General features: G+C 32.6%; 1 protein-coding gene and 1 pseudogene across 1 annotated transcript; one reads left to right on the top strand and one right to left on the bottom strand.

Moving 5' to 3' along the window:
- Positions 1 to 6,755: 6,755 nt before the first annotated feature.
- LOC110263818 (peptidyl-prolyl cis-trans isomerase FKBP62-like) lies at positions 6,756 to 8,234 on the bottom strand (annotated as a pseudogene).
- An 8,884-nt stretch (positions 8,235 to 17,118) lies between these two features.
- On the top strand, positions 17,119 to 18,256 carry LOC107604906 (transcription elongation factor). Its single transcript, XM_016306620.3, has one exon. The coding sequence runs from the start codon at positions 17,293 to 17,295 to the stop codon at positions 17,953 to 17,955; it is 663 nt and encodes a 220-aa protein (XP_016162106.1). The 5' UTR covers positions 17,119 to 17,292; the 3' UTR covers positions 17,956 to 18,256.
- Positions 18,257 to 24,668: the final 6,412 nt, after the last annotated feature.

Below are 24,668 nucleotides of genomic sequence, written 5' to 3'. Positions count from 1 at the left end.
AAAACAAAAAAAAATCGATTTCTACGATTAAAACTCAAAATTGTACTTAACCCTAACTAACTCATACACACTTCAATTAGTTATGCATGTACTAATTTATCATATTTTCTCCTGTTAGCCGAGTCTTATTCTCCACAATTTGTGAGTTGGTTATGATGGCTTGAGTCAATAAAACTATTACTCATTTAAAAACATATTATTTTGGCTCGACTCGGATAACTCGCAAATAGAGCAGATATAAGTTAGCTAGTTCATCTCTTTTATTATTATTATTGTTATTATTATTATTATTATTCTCTCGTTTGTCTGTGTATTCAAATGATGCACTGTCGTCATTATATTAATTATTGTATTCAGATACACAACAACAATTAAGTAGCCAGACTATAAGAGTGAGATATGATGAGAGAAAAATGATTTGAGTGTTTTCATATTTACACACTATAAAAATATGGTTGATTAGCTATTATAAAAGAGTCGTAAAATCATTGCTAATCTGATATAAAATATAATTTATGATGGATTAACTACCGTCTAGCAATTAATGCTTTCTTCGCAAATTACAAGTCGCAGATCAGTGAAGCAAACACAACAGTTGCTAATTCATCGGAAAATTTTTTAGCTACCGAATAAATAGTTGCAAATCCATCACTAAAGTAAAAGCTAATTCCATAGAAGAAATAGACTAAACGGTAGTCATTAATTAGCAACAAACTCTATTGTAGCAGACTCATCGCTAAATGCAAGCTAATTTTGTAGACAAAATGGAATTCTTAGTTGACGCTAATTAGCGAGAAATTTTTTCAGACCTAACTCATCGCAAGTTGTCCGCTAATATGATCGCAAATCTGTCACATTTTGTAGCTAATCTATAGCTAATCTTTGGAAATTCTTAATCAAATTTGTAAAAGTTTTGTCGCTAAACCAAAGCCATTCTAAATGAAAAAGCAAAGTTACAAAGTAGTCACTAATTTCCTAGGAAAGAATATGTATTCAATTAGTTGCAATACTATCACAAATGTCATCGCAAATTCCTTTTAACCTAATAACAAATCGATAGGTATCTCACAAATATTTCAGTCGCAGTGGAGTTTTTAATTTGTCACCATCATCAACAACAAATATGTCGTTAATGTTTCCCAGAATATTAGTTAGAATACCAATTTTGTCGCTATGCTAAAATAAACCTCATATTTTTTATTTTAGTCATTGAACTAAAAAATTATAACACGCTTACAAATAACATTAGTTCATTAAAATTATACATATTTGAAAAAGTTCAAGCCATGTTTAAAGAAATCAGATATTAAAGCTTAACCTAATAATAACAAGCCTTTGGATTTGATCAAATGCTATTCTATCTATTCAATAGCTCTAAAAAATATGACTAAATTAGCAAACTAATAAAGAAAAAGGGTCAGTTACATATCATGTAAAAGCAAGTATTCACTCAATTCTTTAGAGATGTTTCAATATGGCTGCACAAATATAATCCTACTTCTATTAAATTCATTATACGTTACACATCTCAATTTCTCATTGCACATTGAAAATTTTAAGAAAATAAAAAATACAAACAACACCTAAGACTTATCATATTAATTGCACAAAAAACATGTCTCCCAGTTCCACATTCAGTTTCATCAATGTTATCACTTATACTATGATCAAACTACAAAAATATCAAAGAAAAATAACATCAGTAAATAACATCTTAGAGAAAGGCTAATCAAAGAAAGGCTCCAAATACATCTTAGAACAATTTTCTAACACTAACAATGTCACAAAATTCATCATCCATAGCATAGAGTTGTGGAAATCATATGTCAGGGGAAGCTCATGATTCTACAGAACAAAAAAAAAGTATATACATAAAACAATAAGAAAATGCAGAAATATCAGGGTGCGTTTGGTTTGCGTTTTCACTTTTTGTTTTCATTTTTAGTATTTTCTATTTTCTGTATTTTGTGAAGGAAAAATAAAAACAGTGAAAATAATATAATTCTATTTTCTGTTTTTACTTTTTCCTTCACAAAATTTAGAAAATAAAAAATGAAAACACAAACCAAACGCACCCTTAGCTTTTTCATATGTTTTTTATGCGTGAGCATCTTATACCAATTTTCTGCTTATTTTTTAGTTAAATTTAGTTAGAATTTAGTAAGTTTAATTATATTTTAGTGTTAAAATTCTCTTTGGATACTACTTTGAGTTGTTTTAGTATTTTTATTATTTCAGGTGAAATTCAGATCAATTTGGCAGAGTTTTGTGCAAAAAAAGGAGGAAGAAAGTGGATGTTGTCAACCCTGGCCTTCTTGTACTCCAACAAGCATAACTTGAGCTACAGAGGTCTAATTGGCACGGTTCTAACGGCGTTAGAAAGCCAACTTCCAGAGATTTTCAATGATATATAATAGTCTATAATTTTTTTCTGGAATCACTGCCTTGAAGGGCGCTAAACGCCGAGCCTAGCTTTTAGTGCCAGGAAGACAAAACCGAATGGGAACTCATTGCCTCGCCTGGCGCTAAATGCCAATTCTGGTGCTAAACGCCATAAGTGCAGACCAACCTCACCCAAAAGAGCATCTTTAGCTAGATTTGGATTTTTATTATTCTATTTTATTTTATTTTAGTTATTTTTATTTACAAATGGGATCTTTTAGGTCTACAATTTATTATTTTATTTTAGTTTCAAATCAAAATTATGTTAGATATAAAAGGAAAAAGATTTAGCCCTTGGGGCTCACTTCTCCTGGGGGAGGGGGGATCTTGGCACTTCCACACGTTTCACTTTTCAAAACCCTTGTTTTCTTTGTAAGTCATGAGCCACTAAACCTCCTCGATTAAGGTTAGGAGCTCTGTTTATTTCTATGGATTAAGACTATTGTTTTTCTATTTTAATTAATGTATTGATTTAGTTTTCAAGGATTGCTTTCATTCTTCATCCCATAAATCTGGGTAGAATGACAGTATAACCCTTATTCTATATGTATTCTTGTGATTCTCGACAAATTTATCTCGCTTGAACAACAGTTTGAAAGCAAATTCCTCCTAAATTGCTAATTACTTGAACTAATCGGGATACGTGACATATAATCCTCTTAGTCTTGGATAATTAGGGCTTCTGTGGTCATAAACTAGAATTTCTCTTAACCCTCTAATCTAAATTAAGTGACCAAGATATTGGCGGTTGATTTGGGTTAGAGGAGACTAAATCACTAAGACATTAGGGTTTAGTCAATTAAAGTTTGCTATGAAATGAATCTTGCATGATTAAAATAGTCGGTAAGAAAATTTAATCCGAATGAATAAACCACTCCGAATCCTTAACTGTTTTCTCTCATATATTTCACACCACTTTTATTGTTTGCTTTCAATTCTCTGAATTTATTGTTTAATGCGTTTTATAACCCTCAAAACACAACTTTCTGCTTGCCTGACTAAGTAAGTCATTCGACCATTGTTGCTCAATCCATCAATCTTCGTGGGATTAACCCTCACTCACCTAAGGTATTACTTGGTACGACCCAGTGCACTTGCCGCTTAGTTTGTGGGTATTCGAAATCCCACACCAAGTTTTTGGCGCCGTTGTCGGGGATCGACTGTGATTGACAACTACTGGTTGTTTTTTTTATTTCTTAGATTAGGCGTTTTTGCTTCAATTTTATTTAATTTATTTCTTTAAATTTTTGAAAAAAAATTTGGTTTATTTTATTTAAAAAATTTTTCTCTTAATTTTTGAAATTAAGTTTGGTATCCCCTTAGTTATTTTATTTTTCCTAGTTATTTTACTTATTGAGTTCGAATTTTATACTTCTTTTTGCTTATTAGTTGTTTTATTTTCTCAATTATTCAATTTATTCTCTTATTTTATTTTTCTTTTATTTTCATTTTCCTTTATCTTTTATTTTCTTTTCTTTTTTTATTATCTTTATTTTTATTTATTTTATTTCTTTTAAAATATATATATAATAATAATAAAAAAATAAAAATTCTTGCTGTTCTTTCTTTTTTGCTTGTCTGTTTACCACATGGTGCGTTTAATTCTGTTTGGTATTTTGTACTAAGAAAAAATAATGGAGAGAGATCACATGGGTTACTACTCACACCCAAAGAGTGATTCAAATTACTATGGATGGAGGAATTATTCGGACTTTGGTTGGGAAAGTCAAGACCAAAGAAACTTCAGTGCTCCATGTTCCATCTATCAAGAACCATCATCTCCTCACTCATATCAAGAACCACCTCTCTATCCATATCAAGAACCATCATCTTCTTGTTCATATCAAGAACCATCACCTCCTTATTCCTACCAAGAACCATCGTCTTTTGATCTTGCCTACCAAAAACTGCAGTGAACAACAGATAAAATTTTGCAAAAATTTTCAACCTCGTCCCCTGCTTACTCATATAAAAAACCTTCACCACATGAGCTTGCTTTAGCACAACTCTCTCAAAATCCACAAAATCCATTTCACACTCCACAAAGCCCCTTTCAAAATACACAAAATTCATTTTACAACCCACAAAACTCCTTTCATAACCCCCAATTCACCCTTAACACAGTACCCACATATCCACAAAATTCTCGTCTCTGGAGCTAGCTGTAAAACAACTCTCTCAATATGTCAACATCTAGGTTCAAGAGTATAGGGCCTCAAGAAGAAATTTAGAAGTACAAATGACTCAGATGACACAATCTCTTACTGAGGGAAAGGCCATGAGCTTGAAGAGTAGAATAGTGCTTAGCAAGAACAATGAATGTCAACTTGAGGCGGCAAAGGAGGAGTTAGAAGTGCAAGAGCAAGATCAAGAGGCCCTTGTATCAAGTGAAATTCTAATAAAGAAGGAGGTAGTGGAGGAATACAAACCTAGGATTTCATATCCGCAGAGGCTACAAGAGGTGGCAAAAGAACATGTAAAGTCCCTCTCAAAAGAATCATTGCAAACTCATACAAAAAGATAGGAGAGTAACCAACGGAGTCCATACTCCAATGAATCAAGGAAGTGCATGGTGGTTGGTTTAATTAAACCGCCAATCCAAGAAGTTCTTGATGAAGGAGACACTCTAACCATTACACAATACCAAAGTTCTGAAATCAAAGAGGTGAAGGCCATCAAGAAAAGCACTGAAAAGGAGATTGTGACCAAGAAACAAAAGACAATATCCATGAAAAAGAGAAGGTCAGCAAAAAGTAATCCAACCCCTACCTCAACAAGCAAGGTGAATCAAGCTAATAACAATAAAAGAAAGTTTGTTAGGAGAAATTCAAATCCAAGGGCACTAGTTTTCTCCTCTCCTCCCTTAGAGTCATCTCTTTTGACCAATTGAAAGAAGAGGAAGAAAATTCAAGAATAACTGTCAAGCTAGTGACGTTGAAAGAAACGCTTGTTGGGAGGCAACCCAACCCTTAGTATCCTTTGATTCCATGCTCAGTTTAATTTTTATTTATTTTTGATAATTATTCTTAGTTTTTTCTTGGTTTAATTTTGTTTGTAGTCATGCAAAGTGCTTAGAATAGAAACAGGAGAAATCTGGAGGAAGAGCAGAGTACCTAGGAGAGCATTCCACTCGAATTGCTCTGGCATTAAACGCCAGGTAGACGTTTAACACCCACAAGAGACATAAATTAGAAGGCTCTCTTATCTCATAGGGCACTAAATGCCAGCTAGCCGTTTAGCGCCAAAGCCCTCATCCAAAAAAAATATTTACTTCTCCTTGCCTTTATATCACTCCCTTCTTTCTTTTGCAATACTTTCTTGTTTTTACTCATCCGTATGCTTCTTATGTTCCTTCCCATTTTCAGTTTTTCTTTACTTGGAGACAAGCAAATTTTTTAGTTTGGTGTTGTCGAGCGAGTTCTCTGTTTATCTTATTATCAATGGCACCAAAAGGAGGTTAATCATCTTCACGGAGGGGGCAGCCACCATGACGATTGAGGTGGTTTTGTTCCTTTTATGCTATTTTCCTAACTATAGGGGATGATAGGGGAGGACGATAGGAGACAGTGAGTCTCTAACTATAGGTATGAGAGACTGATTTTTGGTGTAGAAAGTATTGAGGAGAGAATGTGAATGAGGGTTAGATCATTTGGGGTTGTTTTAAGTAACAATTTTTATTTGTGTTTCTCTTTATACGATGGTCGCTACAATGACAAAAGGAAATTACTATAGAGATAATGGAATTTTCAATCTTTGATTTAAAGTACTAAAAATGACGTTTATAAGCAATTTTTTATTTGAAATAATGGAGAGGGTGTTTATATGTGCGTTTTCAATTTTTGGAATTAAACGCTTTTTTAAATTAATATAACTTGTTTTGTTTTTTTGAGTTACTATCTTTTTTCTTTTTGTTTTCAAATTTTCATTTTGATTTTTTTGAAAAAGAATTTAAAAATTTTAAAAACTCTTTTATAAGATAGATAAGATTTTTTTAATATACACGAAAATATGTATGTAAATGTCAATGATCTTATATTAAAATAAATAAACTAAAATAATTTGTATTACTTTTTTATTTTAAGAATATTTTTATATTTTATAATTTATGTTTTCATAACTAAAATTTCATAAATAAGTTCAATTTAAATATGCATTACTGAATATTTTGTATATAATAAAATTTATTTAAAATATAATTTATAGAACAATATATATCATATAACAAATAGTAAGCACGATATTTGAATCTCATTTCATGTATGCAACAATTCATTAACTAGTGACAAATTGTTACACTACAACAGAGGCGCTGCTTAGCGGCGGTTAAACCGCCGCAAAATCAAAGACCGGCGGTTCAGTAGACCGCCATGGATATGAGTGCCGCGATTGGGTTTGGCGGCGAATTCCAGCAACCGCTGGTATAACCGCTGCTGAATCAAATTTTTGCGGCAATTAATTTAGCGGCTATACAAGTATTAGAATTTAGTCTATTTTCACCGGCGGTTACGAACCGCCGCTAATTTCAATACAAATTTAAAAAGAGAATTCCTTTTAAAAAACGCTGATTTTTTTTTTGTTTAATTTTAAAGATAAATTTTTTGGCCTTTTCTGGATTTTTTTAATGCTATAAATATTAATATTTTTCATCTATTGAATATAACTTGTGGCTGAAACAACAAAATTAACTGATACATCCTTTGCACTAAACTCAAAAAGTATACAAAATTAAGATATAGAGCAACAGCTGTAGGCACATATAGTACGCATTGAAAAGGTGTGTACAACAGGTGTCAATCAAGCTCTTAAATAACTATCAAGTTATATTAAAAGGAAACTAGCATACTATAAACCCTCTTAGATAACTATTAGGAACTGGCTGAATGATAAAGCAATCATCAACATTCGCAATGATTAATAGTCACCTTTCACAACAGCCTCCTCATTTAGCCGCTCATATCCTTGCCCTTCACTGAGTATCTTCTTCACCACTTTCTTGTCATCAGTTACTTCAGACACAGTCTTCCAAGAGACTAACTCGAGAGTAATCTGCAATGTTGCATTTTGTGGAACTGCTCCTTCATCACCATCTGTTGGCTTCCCTTTCTCACCAAATCCATCTACAAATCCAAGAAATCAATAAAATTATCAATTAAGTAACAAAGTAGAGAACATAAAAAATATTATTGAACTCTTCTAAAGATGGTGACATCGCCAAATTATTCTGTAAACAACTTACATTGTGGCTTCACTGTCAAAATAACTTTCTCTCCCTTCTTCATGGTTTTAACAGCCTTTGACAATGCAGGGCAATAGTGACCTACCATTGATTAAAAGACAGTCTTAGATATACTGCAAATGAAAATAATATATTACTGTCGACAGAAATTAAATGCAATTACCCTCTCTGATGCTGAACTCCACTCCATCAGACTTAGCCACAGCCTTTCCATCTTCCAGAAGAACCTCATACTTAACTATATTATCAACCAATACAGTATCAGTTACGGCTAAGCTAAATAATGCAGGCCTAAATCAAATGAAATAAACTAAATGATAAATATCAATATACCTAATACTTCATCAGGATCCTTGGGGTTTTCCCATCCTTCCCCCTCCTTAAGTATTTTTTTAAATATACCACCATCCTTACATATGTCCTTTACACTAGTCCAAGGCAAAAGCTCGACATTAAACTGGAGTGTTGCATTCGGAGGAATAGTTGGAGGGGAGCCAGATGCACCATAGGCTAGCGCAGGAGGGATGGTGAAAAGAGCATTTTTCCCCTTTTTCATGGTTTTAATGCCTTCATCCCATCATTTAATTACTTGCCCTGCACAAAGATGACATCAGTTACAAACACTTTCAACGGATAACTGAGGTTACTGACATAGTTTCATGCAATCTTCACACCAGTTCCACAAGAGTGATGACGGTGAACCCCTATTCGACACCATATCACTGAAAAACCTTTTATAACTACAAACATGTACATACTATAAACAACCTATCCTAGTCATAGTCTGTGTACTAAAAAGGTTCTATCTTATTTTCAACCAGTAATATGCACTAAAATACAAAAATAAATTTAATTTCACAAATTGACACACTAAAGTCATACAACACAATAACTAACATAATTGAAAGTTCAACAAATCATCATAGGTCAACAAGAAAGCAAATATCATCAATCTGTGTTGAAAATCAACTATAGGTGTAGCAAATACAACGTCACTTTCATTACAAAAATAAAAGCATTGTCATTAATGAAACTTGCATAAAAAATGGAAGAGCAGAGCAAACTAGGCAGTGTCCGTTGCTGGTTGAGTCACCCCAAACTTCACCAATAGTTTATTCAATGCCTCAGGGGAGCAAACTTCATACTTGACCTTTCCAGAAGGTGAGAATTATTAGCAATCTGCATGATTTTACATTATTTTGGCTTGGGCATATTAAAAGAGAAGAAGAACATGCCTGGCGTTGCGGTGGCAACATTTCATGGAGATGCCGGTGCGTCTTGTAAGTCAAGATTTTGCTTCACCCCCTTTTGTCCTCTGTTCATGGCAAGACCAAAACCAAAATAAAAGACTAAATTGAAACCAAATCAAGAAGAAAAAGGTATAATGTGAACCAAAATTGAAATCTAAGACCAAATTGAAAGGGGAATTTTTCAGATCCCAACAATCTGAACCAAAAGTATGCAGCGATTCTGTCTCAGAACCACTTGCCGGTAGCTTTTCAAATAAATCCAAAGCTAGTGAAATCAAACGACTGATTAAGTAAAAGGAAGAAACCACAGAGGAGCTCAAACAAAATATGTATCTTCAATAATTAATATAACGAAAATAGTTGGAACTAGACCTATGAAAGAATGCTCAAAACTAGAGGAAATATCAAAGCTGTTGGCAGCACATTAACAAATAAGGATAACATAGGAACAAAGAGAATGTGCAGCATGGCATATTCAATGCAAACAAACCTGCTCCAAATAACTTATAAAATTCTACTCATTGCAGATCAAAATAAAATCCATAGTTCTATATTTCTATATTAAAATAACCATGTCATCATCAAACTGAATTAAAAACTACAGTTTATGGTGTAATATCTAAAGCTGAGAACTTATATTTCAAGGGAAAGGCTAGGAGAAGGCATGCAATGACAGTAAAACTTGTTTACATGCCAAACATAAAAACAAGAGAAACACATGGGACGTGATAGATCAAGATAAACCAATGTCTGATGAAATTAGAACCAATATAATGAACAATCTATGCATCTGTGTATTAGCAACTTATTTGTTCAACTGTATAGCAAACTACAGGGCAAGAACCTAAATACTATAATATGCATTTCAAGGATAGCAAACTACAGGGAAAGAACCTAAATACTAAATGTTAGGGGATATGACCACACTAACACATATTTGGAGATTTAATATTTGTCATCTGGCATAACAAATTTAGCAATGAAAACACTCACAAAGTCACAATGTACTCAAATATCGTAACATTACAAGAAGGAAGCAAAGATCAAGTAAAAAGAACATAAAAGGAAGTGCATTACCTTAAGCGGATCAGTTTCCCCCTCCAGTTCCACCATAACAGGAGCATTCATACTGCCATTTAAGAAGGAGCATTTTATGTCATCACAAAGAAAAAAATAATAAGCAAAACCTTAACCTTAAGGTTAATTCTTTTTCATCTTCTATTTTCAATTCTAACTACAAAACTACCATCTCATTTTTTTATCCCCAAATTTGCTTACTGATTGCAAGATAAACAAAACAATCAACCATGAGATGGCATTCTTGTGGTAAATATTGAACACAACAAATTCTTTCTAAAGCTACACAGACCCTAAACATCAGGGAGTTAGAATGAAACCTGATTTGGAGAGCATGGGTACCCAGAATCCGGGCACGCTCGTACTTGGTCATGTACTTCGAAGTCTTTCGAGGCCACTCCACCGGTTGTTCATCTTCCTTGTCATCGATCTCAAGAGGCTCTCCAGTTATGTCTTCATTTTTGTTGTTATCAACATCCTCCTCTGCCCCCTCCTGCCCATCAAAATCAAAGAATCCACCAATAAATTTTATTGAATCATTCAATCCCATGTTCCATAACCATATATACTTGTATAAATTAAAAACAGAAAGTACAAATCAAATTCAGTACATTCAAATCCCTAACTCTAAAAAGACACAATTAACCCCAACTAATAGAAGATATAAGGGGAAACAAGGGTTTCATGATCTGTGGCGGAGAGGTGAAAGGTCGACGCCGGGGAGATAAGGACAGATGGCAGCCGCGCGACTCCACAACCACACAGAGGCATAGGGTGAATCGGAGATTAGGGATTTCACGCACCGTGGATGAGGGAGTATGGGTTTCATGCACCGTGGAGGAGGCACGAAAGCATGACACTAGACAGAGGAAGATGGATTTAGTGGCCAATCAGTGAACAGGGCTGACCCAGAACACGACGTAGGGTTTGAGAACGTCGTTCTTCCAGTTCACGTTTTCGAGGTGCTTGGCTGAGACGATTGTGAGGTCCCGGTCAGCCGATTTCGACGGAGGAAGCTGTGATGACGCCATTCGAGAAAAGGGGGAAAAGGAACCTATGTATCTCTCGACTGAGATAGAGAAGAAGATGAATGGAGAGTTTCGCTAGATGTAACAAAGAAAATGAAAATGAAGATTGGGGTTTTTTTTCTCTAATGAAGATTGGGGCTTTTTTTTCTCTTTATCTAATATAATAGGATAGATGATAATTTCGGCAGTTTGTTCCAAATCTGCCATAAATCAAATGATATGGTGGCTGAGGAATTAAACCGCTGCAGTAACTGCCCAAGATCACCAGATAGTGGCATTTATTTAAACTGCCCCAAATTTGTCGCCGCTAACTCCCGCTTCTGTTGTAGTGTTAAACAAACTGTTAAGCACTTTTACGAGTTTGATTTTAGAGTCAAATACCTATTTATTTAAATCAAGTAAATGAGCTAGTCCGACGAATTTGGCTCATTTCGACAATCCTAATTAATTCAAGAGCTAACTCAAATTAATCTTTTTGAATAAATTCTAAAATGGTTTTAATTAATAATAATACTTGTACGATCATATGCAAATAAATTCTCATATATAACAATTTTATTAGCTTATCTATTATATATTTTTTTAGTATATTCTGTGATTAAAAATTATCAACATTATGCTCCCATTTCTTAAAAATATTAAATTTTTAAATTTGTCTTTAAATTATATTAATTTAAACTTCAATCCAAATTAACAACAAACTTCCCATTAAAAATAACAATAAATTTGTGATCTAATTGAAAAGAAAAAAAAAACCTTTTTTAAGAAAAAGATTTTGATTTTGAGTTATTTGTAAAATTTTTTAGAATTGACATCTTGCTAGAATATTGTAAGTTATTAATTATTAAAAATTAGCTAGCTAATTATTAGTCACGACTTTAGGACTTTAATTATTCTTTCATTTAAATAGTTTTAGATTAGTGATAAATTTATGACAAATTATATTAGAGTGTTTGACAAATTTGCTTCAAAATTTTCATGAATTTTCTATGGATTTATATAGAGGTTAGTGAGTAGTAGCAATATGAAATAAGGACAGAATAAGGACGACTAACGTGTTTCCTCACAAATTAGTAGCAACATGAAATAAGCGAGGAAAGTCTATCAGTTGTTAAGCGATCGTTAATTCCTCACTAAATAAACTTTTAATTAGTGACTCAATTGCGACCAATTACTTTTAAAATTTTCTCAATTAGATTTAGATTTGTTATAACTCTGTGACGGATTTCCAATGAGATTAGCGAGTAATTTGTTACAAAATAGGTAGGATATAGCTTTTGCTTTGCAGCAAAATTGCAGTTGCCAAGTCGCTCGCTAAATGTATTTCGTCCGCTAATCAGCGACTTGAAATCAGCGAACTAAGTGTGTCAGTTGTTAAACGCTACTTAGGTCCTAGGCGCTTAATATCCGTATTTCTACTTTAGTGACTAATTAGCAAGGAACACTTCCTTAGCCGAATGATTTATTTGTTGCGATGAGTTAGCAACGACTGTTTTCTGTCGCTACCCTAATTTTAAATTTTACAATATTATGCGACGAAATAGCGAGAAACTAGTTGCTCGCTAAAAATAAAAATTTTGGTGGCAAATTAGTTAGGAAATTGTCCATCACAAAATGCATTTCAAGTCTTTGTGACGGATTAGCTAGGAACATTGTTCCTCACTAATTAGCCTTTTCACACAAAATTTATTTAGCGACAAACTAGTGTGCGAATTGTTTCTCGCTAATTGTATATCAAACACTTGCGACGGAATAGTGACAATAATATCCTTCGCTACTTTACTTTTATTCGGTTGAACTCCTAAGTGACTGATTTGCTACAATATTGTCACTCGCTAATTAATCTGTGATAAATTAGCGAGGAAACTTTTTTGCTCTTTTTTTAGCTACAAAAGTCAATTTGCGAGAACCAAACTTACTCGTGAATCTCTCGCTAATCAGTCGTTTTTCTCAAGTTCGGATATTTTGTGACCGTTCATTAATTTTGTCGTTAATGTGTCACTAATTCCTCACAAGTTAGTGATGGATTAGTGACAAAAAATATTTCTCACAAAAATTTGTTGCTAATTTGTCAAATTCTTGTAGTGACAGGCAAGACTCGAAACATTGAAGGTTTTATTTTTGCAGGCAGGCACTATATGCAAAAATAGGTTGTAGTTTTTTTTTATTGATGGAAGAAAACTTTCATTCACCGAAATAGCCAAATGGCACTTACAAATTGCAAAATACACATTAGATATGAAACTAAACAAAAAAAAAGAAAAATTCTATGTTGAACTATGATTTGAGAGGAGGCGCAAAGTTCGATTACAAAGAATCTTATAAGGTAGAAACAGAGATAAATCATAATCTCTTTTATTTTTAATTCTATACATAAAGTGCTGCAACACAGAAAAATATCATCTCTTCTTCTTTGAATAGATCCAAAGGCCTCTCGAATCTAAAAATATTTTTGTGAACCAGCTCTCCTTGTTGAATCTTCATCCCAAATCTCAAATACAATAACCAAAACACTCATAAAGAGGACCAAAATACCACAGAGAGGAAAAAACAACTATAAAAATTATTTTAGATCTAGATGTGAATTTCAGATCTAGATATCTAGAAACAGAAAAATAACAAAAATGAACAAACTACAAAACAACAACAGAGTAAATAGGGAGAAATAGAAAGAAAGGGTTGCAAAAGAAAGAAGAAAAGGCAGGTAATAGCAAGAGCGGGATACTGCAGGATTGTGATCGGCGAAAAGAGAGAAAAGAGAGAGATGATGAAAATGTAGTTGGTGAGAGTGAGAGTGAAACTGAAAAGAGAAATATGAAGGATTAGGAAAAAAGAGAAAAAAAGAAAAAGAAAAAAAGAAAATAAATGAAAAGAGGTCTCAGGGAGGAAGAGGAGTAGTAGAAGAGAGGAGGAAGGCCATCGCAGTCCAAGCTGAAGCGGCGGCAACAACCCTCATAAGGCTTCAATCTTGTTTCCTTTGCGTGAGAGGAAGAACCCTACGAAAGCTTTTTTTTTTTTTTCTTTGCTTGTTAAGTCTATAGATTGTAATTTTTCTCCCATATTTTTGCAAAATATGTATCAAAAAAATAAATTTAAATTTTTTTTACTCACATTTTCGTTAGTCTGTCAGACAAAAATTGGTGGTTTGATTTGACCATATTTTCACAAACTATCCTTACAAAAACAAAATACATCATTTTTATGCCAATTCTCTATAAAAATAGAACTATATATGCAGATTTGTGTATTTTTTTGTGCTAATCTAAAGTAGTAAATAATTAAATTTTTATTTAAATAAAAAACCTAATTTTTTAACAATTTTAAATTTAGTTGGTCGAGTATAAAAATATATAAATGTATAATAAAATTTTTTATGTTAATTAAAAAATATTAAATTTATCTAATTTTTAATATAATTTTTTTAACAAAAATAAAAATCAAATAAATCAATCTATTTAACTCGTTAATTTGAAGGAATCAAATCGAGATTTTCTTGATTTCTAAAAAAGACGAATGAACTAGTTTTCTAATTTTGACTTGCTATTCCGTAACTCAAAGCGGTTTGAGAGCTCCATTAGCAAGCATGAAAACAAAAGAAAAAGGAGGGAGAGAGAGGATCCAAATGAAAAATGTGGAGCCGTTGTGTTTGTACTTTGTAGCCTTAAGCGCTAAGCTTTCTTTAGATGAGAGACACAATCATTTGGTACTCATTCAAAACATTTCAACCTTCCACACGCCACTTTGAAACTAGTGCAGTAATTATCACTACTGCTAGTGCCTAAGAATGCGTGACCTTCTTCGTTTGAATGCACTAAGCAAATGAGATTCTTATTTCTATCCAAAATAAATCAATATAATATTGGCCAAGTGGCCTTTTTCATTTTCTCCAAAGGACAAGAAGATTTATAATCAATTATTAAATTATTAATAGTCTGAGGTTGATGGTTATTTTGGTCATTTGAGCCCAAGAAATTATTGCACTGTCTAAATTGAAAAGCCTTGAACAGTGATTGTTGTGTTGCCACCTTGGTGGCCGGTTAGATAGGTTTGCTTCTGTTCCCATTTTCTCAGTTACCTCAAAAGCTTCACATAGGTACTGGTACCCCCAAAGCAGTAGTCAAATAATTGAAAGCAACAAAATGAAATTGAAAACGGCTAAGGCAGAAAAGAATAGGCTCTTTTTAAGTTTTTTTTTTTTTTTTTTTTTCTGAAATAAAGGAAGTTCAACACAATAAAGTAGAGCATAAGCAAACGTACACAAACTAAACCTGCATACAAAAATTATAGATTTTCTGTTATTTTCGACATTGCCATCAACAATCAAAAGAATCATCATCAGTCCATTTTTTGTAACTCAAAAACGTCCTTCTCTGTATGATATCAACACCTGTTTTTTTATTATTGAAAATTCTGGCATTGCGTTCCAACCAGACGTTCCAAATCACTGCAAAGAACCCAATCAGCCATGTCTTCTGTGCTTCTTTTCTATTGTGCATACTAGTCCAACTCTCAAACAATTCTTGAATGATTCCAGGAATAGATTTTTTGAGGTTTCGTAATTCAATTTAATTTAATCATGAATATCAATTAAGGCTATGCTTTTTAACCGAACACAAATTTAGATAAATTTAACGGTATTAGTTTATATTTTTAACAATCAATTTAGATTAATCTACTAGTCAGTTTTTTTGTTTGTTGAAATAAGTGTCTGAATTCGAATCTTGTCTTATATAATAGACCTTTAAATTGAATTTAGTTCTGCAACAAATTAATCATTGACATATCAGATTAAAAAATATCGTGAATGACAAAAAAAAATGTGAAACAATTAATATGAATTTTAGAAATTTCTGTCACAACTGCTTGCTGTTCTCCATCTTTTTTTCTGCTCTAGTTTCGTCACGCTCCATCCTCCTCTGCTCTATTCTTGCTATGCTCCACCCTCTTCTGCTCCAGTTTCGTCGCGCACCACCCTACTTGGCTCCAGTGCCATAGTGGTCCAGGCCACTTCTTCTCTAATTCTGCCGCGTCCAACCCTCGAGTACTTCCTTACCTCTATGCTCTTGAAGGTATTTTTTTTAGGATTTTTAATATATGTAGTTTACTGATTTTAATATTCAGATTTTCTTAATCTGTGATTGTCAATAATGTTTTTAAATTTTGATTCTAATATTTTGTGATTTTATTGTCTTAAATTTCTATTTTGATTTATTAATTTTATTTGATTCTGTTTTTCATTGTTATGGTTCTATTATGATTATTCTGATATTTAAAATTTTGTTTTATTTTTTTTATGTATTGATCTCTAGTTTCGAATTTTTTTTATAAAATAATGTTAAAAATTCCATTTCTAAATAATTAGTTTAACTACTTATAACATATATAAACACAAATACTGAGGAATCTAACACTTTTTTTTATTTTATTTATGATATATTTGAGTCAATATTAATCAATTTTCATTTCTTTTCACTAAAAATGACCTTGTTGCCCATATATAAAAGGGATTTAATAGATGTACAGAACTACAGATAGCGAAGGATTGATCATTTAACACTTGGACTTTGAAATTAGTTTACATATGCACAAGCAAACTAACCTTTTTTACAATCAATTTTCATAAAACTGCATATATAGTTCCAATCAAAATCACAAGTAAAGAACTACTAAACTTGTCCTAAATTAAACATTAAATAATAAATAATACCAACAGTACCAAAGAGAAGAAATAAAACTCATCTGTCAGCTCCCCCACATTTTTTAACCCAAATCTAGAGAACTCAATTCAAAAAAGCAAGTAACCCCCCAACCCCACTAATAATTTCTGCCCACCATAAAATTGTGAAGCTTCGTATACCAGTGAACCAGCCATTCCTCACGTACCCTATCAGAACACGCCAGGTGTCCCCATTTCTTACTTTATCTCACACCTTTAACTTTCACTTTCAAACCTTTTTTTCTGCTTTCTCCTCTTTTCTTAACCCTCAATCTTTCTTTTCTCTCACATCACAGCTAGTTGCCACACACACTTAATAGTTAATACAATTCAAAAATAAAAAATATCCAAACCCATTCCACCATTGTTTTTCTGCTATATATACCCATCTACCCACCTTGCATCCTTTCGTGCCAAAATACAATTTTAGTGTCATATAATACAGCAACAAAAATCCTCAATCAAAATACAATTATTCACCACTTCCTATACAATTTCTAAAGTTTTAATACTTGTTTTATATTTATAATTCTTATTAGTAAGATGAAGAACAGTGCGTCGAGGTTGTTAAAGAAGATCATAGCCGGTCTTAGCGCAATGGCGAAATCAAAGACACTCGCATTGAAGTCGAAGACAAACGCCATAAAGGCGCGTCTGATCATATTCTCGCTCATGAAGAACAAGAAGTTCCTCATGAGTTCCATCTCGGAGAAGTTCCACTCCGTGTTGGGCCATCATAATAAGGAAGACGAAGCTAACAGCAACAATTTCTTATTGGAAGATGGGAACGAGAACGAACACAATCAGAATCAGAATCGCAAGAACAAGAACAAGAACGCCATTGTGTTGTTCCGGAACAACGCTCAGAGCTACGAGAAGGTTCCGAATCCAAGCGAGACGCAGTTCGTGGAAGATGAAGGAGGTTGTTACTACAACTACGATGATGGTGGTGATGATGGTGATGATGATGAGAAGTACCCTGATCTGACGCACACGCTGTTTGATTCAGAGGATTTGGATCTTGAAGGGTCGGTGATTGATTTGGTGAAGAACTCGAAGGAAGAGAGAGGACAAGAATTTAAGTTGGAGGATGAGATTGATCAATGTGCTGCTCTTTTCATTAAGAGATTCCGCAGGCAAATGATTCTTCAAAAGCAGGAATCTTTGAAGAGGCAGCAAGAAGAGCTCACCAACAATGCAGCATGAAAAAACCCTCATTCATTCTTGGCTAAGTCTATAAGCCGCAACCACTATCTCCCTTTGCCATGGTTTTTTTTTTAACTCACAATAAGGGAGTAGTGAAAGGTTACTGTTGCAGGGTGACAAGGAGCATTCTCTCTTCATTTTTTAATTTGTAATTCTCTTTTTCTTCGGTGCTCCTGTATAAATGTTAATTAAATAAAGAAAACAAGAAATGTAAGATGAAGATGTAACGTTTTACATACATGCTGTAATGGTATACAGCAGATCATGTTTTGGGGATTGTATAAATCTGCAACCATTGTAACATGTGAAGCAAGCACCACAGTCATGAACCCTAGCTAAGCTAATTAAGCTAATTCAATAGTTGGTGTATATTTATATATCATGATAAGTGTCTTAATATTAAAAATAAAAAAAATGAAATAAGGGAAAATTTTATCTCTTGTTTTTATTCTTATAATTTTCATAGATAAAATATAAATTTTGTTTGACAAAAAAAGCATTTAGTTTGTTTTTATTTTTGTCTTTTTTAATTAATTTATATCTTTTGTTTTGACGTACGTGCTTATATTTCTATTTCAACACAATTAACAAAATTGACCTTAGTGCCAATTTAGAAATATATCATGCTATTTAAATATCAAAGATCAATTACTAAATCAATCACATGTATATAATATATGTCGAAATACAAAATATACATAAAAAATAAATTAGATTAATATATGTATTTATATAACGGATTTAATGGTATATTTTTATAGGATTTTTGCGTATTATATATAAGTGATCTGTAGTTAAAGCTCTTGGCTTTGAAAAAGTGGGAGTGGCTCTCCTCTATTATGGAGAAATTAAAGGAGAAAAGGAACCAGCTAATAGTGATTGGGCTATATAACGATTCCATTTCAAACCAAATGAAGGAACACATGAACCACATGATGAAGGAACCTCGCCAAAATAATAAAGGGGATTGATTATTGTTAAGTAAGGCACAGGGAATATTTGCATAAAAAGGTGCAAGGTCTCAGTTTCATGTGCCAAGCAAAATAACAACAATGAATAAAGTTTATAGCTGTAGTAACAAACAATTGATTCAACTGTTTTATTATGCTTTCCTGAAAGTTCCTAAAGTTCATGCTTTCCAATTTTCATCTTTATTCGTTCTCTTTCTTGTCTCCTAATTAAGCTTTTGGAGTTTTATTTGGTTGATGTGGCCTTCCAATTTAATAAATTTAACATCTTGGTGTATAGTACTTTAAATATTTGTAATTTTTTATGCTAAATATAATTACTGTTAAAAGTTAGCATGTAATATTGTAATTGGTAGTTGTTAGTAACTTAGTATTTTTTATGGGGAGTTCTATGATACTAAAGGAGGAAATCTTCGTCATTTAAGAGTTTGATGTGGGAATTGTGTCAGACTGACATGAATGTTCTGCAATACACATGTACATATGCAAGAGAACAAAATTACTTTTACAGAATTTGCAACGCTTTCCGTTTGAAAATTTATTTTCTCAAGTTAGAATATTAATAAAATGAAAAATTAATTATTATTAAATTTATATTTTTAATCAATTTAGATGGATTGGAAGGTTAAGTTATTTATTTACATAAATAAATATTAGGAGTTTGAATTTTGTCTTGTACATGCAGTAATTTATTAGCCAGTAATAAATTTTTAAATGAAACTCGAATTTAATATAAATTAGTCATTGATTTATCAAATGATAACGTAAAAAAAACATATTTATATTTTTTTTTGTCTTATTACTTTAATTCAAGAGTAGTGATAAAATCCTCACTTTCTAATTTTATAAGAGTAGTGCTACATATACAATTCATTTTGATTTACAAGTCATACAAGTTTGGCCAAACCCAACAAAAAAGACGCTCACTCATACGAGCGTGTTAGCCCGCGCGTTATTTGTAACACTCTAATTATCCTAAGTCTTACCTCGTGTCATAAAGTAAAGGTTAATCAAAGGTTACGACAAGTCTAAAGCTTATACATATTTATATAGAAAGAAATAATATATTCTAAAAGCCCGATAAAAGATTTAAGCTCAAAAACAGAGTTCGAAAAGCGCAAAACGTACTCACGAAGCTACACTAAACGAAGCACAAGATATACGTACGGATATCAAGGTATATGTATATAGATATATCAAAAGATAATAATATAGAGATCTAGCCACCGCCCGCGGAGTTTAAGCAGGCTAGTTTCATACAGACATACAGAGTTTAGACAGTTAAAAACAACTTATACAAACTTCCTCTCAATGTAAGCCTCTAGGCAAAAATAAATACAAAAGTGAGAGATCTACACAAAATAATCAAAAGAGACTTCAAAACAGGATGAAAGTCCTCCGCTCTGTCACCACCAAAGCAACTTACCGAGGTGGGTTGCGACCTGCATCTAAAAAACAACAACAGAATATGGTGTGAAAAACGGAGGTTCTCAGTATGGTAACAGTTCCCAGTGATGTAAGATATAAGACCCCGGGACGCCAGAGGCAATCCTAGAACTTCATATCCATCACAAGATTCAACTTAAAGCATAACTAAAACATTAAAACATCACTTAAAACTATAATGATAAAAGGGTAGTCTAACTTAGTAGATTTCTAAACTAACAACTCTCTGCTGTCCCACAGCCTTCACCAACCTATCCTCCATGCGATCCCATCTACACTGCCTTCCGAACCTCCTCAATCCCAGTAGAATACACAATTAATACAATGCAAGTAAAACACAAGTATAAGCATATATGTCAAGTAATTCAACTAGGCAATTAGGCATGTTATACAATTAGGCAAACAATACAAGTCGGCAAAGCAAACAAATAGATAAAAGATGCACATGATGAATGTCAGTCTTATTGGCTGTGATATCACATTGTCGGTTCAACTGCCAACCCGACACATCTCCATGGAGATGTCGCCCTTCGGTATCATACTCGGAACCCCCGAGATATCGTGCCCGGAACACGGTCCAAGATATAGTGCTTGCATACTCTAGTGATCCGAAGGGATGCAAGCGGGATACTCTTGCCACGGACGTCACATCTCAACGTAAGCGGGATTAACCACCGTCCTTACGTCGCCGCCGCGACCTCAACAGGCAGGATTAACCGCCGTCCCTGCCAGGCGCATAGCGTCTCATAATTCTCAGTATAAAACAGTGATTCAGTGGTTTTCAAAAAATCATTTTTATTCAGTACTCAGTAATTCACCACTTTCACAATTCATTCAGAACTCATTAGTTCACCACTTTCACATTTCATTGTCAATAATCACCAACATCATACGCCGCCTTCTCACTCAACCAAAATCGTCCTCAGTACTCCATAAACCTAAGCCTCCGTTTTCTAACTTTTTACCAGAAATACCTAATTAGATTCACCTAGGACTTTCTCTATGTTTTGACATCCAAAAACAAGCCAAAGAGTCTTAGATAAGTGTCATGGAAATTTACAAGCTTGCCGGAAAGGTGAAACAGTTAAAAACAAGATTTTTATTGAAAAATAGGACAGTGTGCGTACGCATAGGGGTGTGCGTATGCACGCCCAAGAGGATTTTCAAGAAGTGTGCATACACATAGAGGTGTGCGTATGCACAGGAGTAAAAATTTCCAATTATGCTCATTCGCACAATGCGTGCGAACGCCATCAACAGAGTGCACCTTCCAACGTGTGCGAGCGCACAAGGCTGTGCGTGCGCGCAGCTTACAAAACTTCATTGGTTGTGTGCACAAAGCATGTTTGAAACTATTTTTTGCTTAAATTTTTGCATTAAATAGTAACATCAAATTTAATAGCATAAAGTGAATAGTATAATAGTTATATACAATTGATATACAATTGATTTTTTATGGAATCCAATTTTAAGATTTGAACTCGTCATTACTGTCATTTAATTGTATAAATGAAAGCATCAAGTAATAAGAATATAATACATGATGAAATAAAAATTCAATTGATATGGTTGTTATATATTATTATTATTGTATAGAACAGATATTGAGGTTTGAATATAACTAATAAATTAGTAAATATTAGTTACACAAAATATAAATACAAAAAGTATGTGAATAAAATATATAATTTTACTTGCATAAATAGAGAACTTTGAAAAAATAAGCAAAATTGATAAGCAAGTTTGTGTTTGGATTGATTGAAAGCCGAGTTTGTTCTCGGATTAGTTCATTGATCGATTATGAGATGTGAAATATTATGATACGTAAAAGTGAAACAACTCGAATGTATAAAGTAAATACGTAATAAAAAGTTACGATAGATTAAAATTTAATAAGAGGTATTAAATAAAATCTTAAACAAGATTGTTGAGATTGGTTCAAAAATTTGAATGTAAATTAAGTTTTATGAATTTGAGGGGAGTAGGAATTATTTTACTCGTCCCCACAGACAGCGCCAATTGTTCTTGCTGAGATTGGCCAATGTATAACTCGTCCGCCGATGAATACTTGTAAGCTTTCCATTTGATGAGGTATACGTCAGTAATGAGAGAACAAGGGGGTGGGTATCTGCAAAAGACACTCTGACGCTCAAGTCAGTAAGTGTTTAAGAGGTATATAATAATTCTATGAATATAGAATGCTAGACGTGAAATAGAACTTATCATATGTGTGTTCTTATAATAATTCTATGAATAGAGAATGTAATACATGAAAATAAAACTTATCATGTATTGTGTTTATAATAATTCTATAATTATAGAATGTAAGACATAGAAATAGAAATTATCATGTGTTGTCTCTATCAAGATATAGAAATTGGTGCCTTTTATAGGCATAAAATTGATGTATGATATTCATGTTATGATTGTTTGGTCATTAAGTCGGTAACGAATGTGTCAGTTACAAGCAAAGAATGAATAATAGTTAACGCTGAGTTATAACTCATAATGGACAATAAAAATCAAATTATAAGGTGACGGATCAACACTTACAAAACAAGCCTTGAGGTTTTGTGAGTTTGTGACATGACCTATATTATTAATTAATTTATTATAAATATAAAAGCTCAGTATGCTTTCCAAGTAGAAAGTCTAAGAGCTGTTCTATTTATAAAGATTTGAATTTGGAAGAAGAAAAGCATGACCCTGAAATTAATTAGCTATACCGTCTCTTTTGTTGTTTGAAGCCTGAAATGGATTCCAGCTGCTCTATATTCATAGATTTTTATTAGTTCATTAACTTAAATTAAATATTTAAAGGCTTCTTCAAATTTCTTTTTGTCATGGGCATTCCTCACTTTACTCTCTACCCTAACATCGGCACTCTCTATCGAAGGTTTTACTAGTTTTATTGTCGGAGAATTTTTTTTGTTAAAGAGTTGAATTGGAGTGAACGGTAAATTTTTTATTAAATTTATAAAAAATATGTATATTATATATGATAATTATTTTTTGTAAAACTTTTTATTTATTAGAAAAAATAATTTTCACTCTCTATTAAAACTTTATTATTTACTATAGGATTGAAAATTCTAATTTTCAAAAAAAAAATAATAAAAGAGAAGTTTTTTATTTTAATCAACCATGGCGATTTCTACCATAACCATGTACGCAGGCCCACCGACCAGTGTGTGCTCGACACTGCACCCATGCCAGATCAATGTCCACGGCTCTTGCGACTTCGATATGAGGTTTCGATCCTCGACGACGTCAACGTCATAGAAACTTGTAATGGGGGGTCTTTAGTGCCTCTTCTCTTTGCCGGCGCCAGTGGCCATGAAGCTCGCGCCAATGTCGATATTCTCCAGCCGCAAGAAGATAGAGATATTTTAATGGTATATAATTAAACTAATATTTATTTCATGATTTAATTACTCTGTTAATTCTTATAGTTTGTAAAATTTTTAATTAGGTTTCTATATTTTTTTTTTAATTGGATCCCTGCACTATTTTTTTTTAATTAAGTCCCTCTTAGTAGTAATTGACTTAATTTTATAGGGATCCAACTAAAAAAAATTGGTATAGGGACCTAAATAAAAAGAAAAAAAAGTGTAGAGACTCAATTAAAAAAAAATTGGTACAAGGACTCAATTAAAAGGAAAAAAATATAGAGACCTAATTAAAAATTTTACAAAATTATAGGAATCAACAGAGTAATTAAATCTTATTTCATTTCACAATTTTTTGTTAATTAAATGAATTATTTTTGTATTGAAATATATCTTATCACGTAAGATACTCAACTAATGACATCACTCTAAAATTAACGTTTAGTTAGAATTGTCAAACAGAGCTAAACTTTGATAGTTACTAAGTTAGTTTAAATTTTTGATGGTCAGTTTTGTCGGCGTTTAGATATTTCACAATCAGAAATAATTATTTATTCCGTTTCATTATTTTATTTTATTTTTTCTTACTTGTTTAGTTCTCTTTTTAGCAAGATTGTGAGAATCGGACCGGTCATTGAATTGGTTGAGTGACTGGTTCAATAATTCAATCGGGATCGAACCATAGTTGAACCGATTTAATTAAATATAGAATAAAATTATAAAAAAATTCAATATATAATTTTAAATATTTAAATTCAATCATTTCTAAACTAATAAAATTTAAAATTTGACAATTTTACACAATAAATTATCCATAATTTATCATTAAAAGTTCATAAACAATTTCAAATATTAAAGTTTATAACTAAAGAAAATCAAAATGCACATGAATGACAAACACAAAATGTTC

Source organism: Arachis ipaensis, chromosome B6 (assembly GCF_059453495.1).
Source record: "Arachis ipaensis isolate K30076 ecotype BB chromosome B6, ASM5945349v1, whole genome shotgun sequence".
NCBI classification, from domain to species: Eukaryota; Viridiplantae; Streptophyta; class Magnoliopsida; order Fabales; family Fabaceae; genus Arachis; species Arachis ipaensis.
Note: the sequence above shows the minus strand (reverse complement) of the source record. Positions and strands in the feature narration are given on the sequence as shown.

Coding starts and splice junctions, on each gene's coding strand:
- LOC107604906 (XM_016306620.3), top strand. CDS start 17,293: ATGAAGAACAGTGCGTCGAGGTTGTTAAAGAAGATCATAGCCGGTCTT.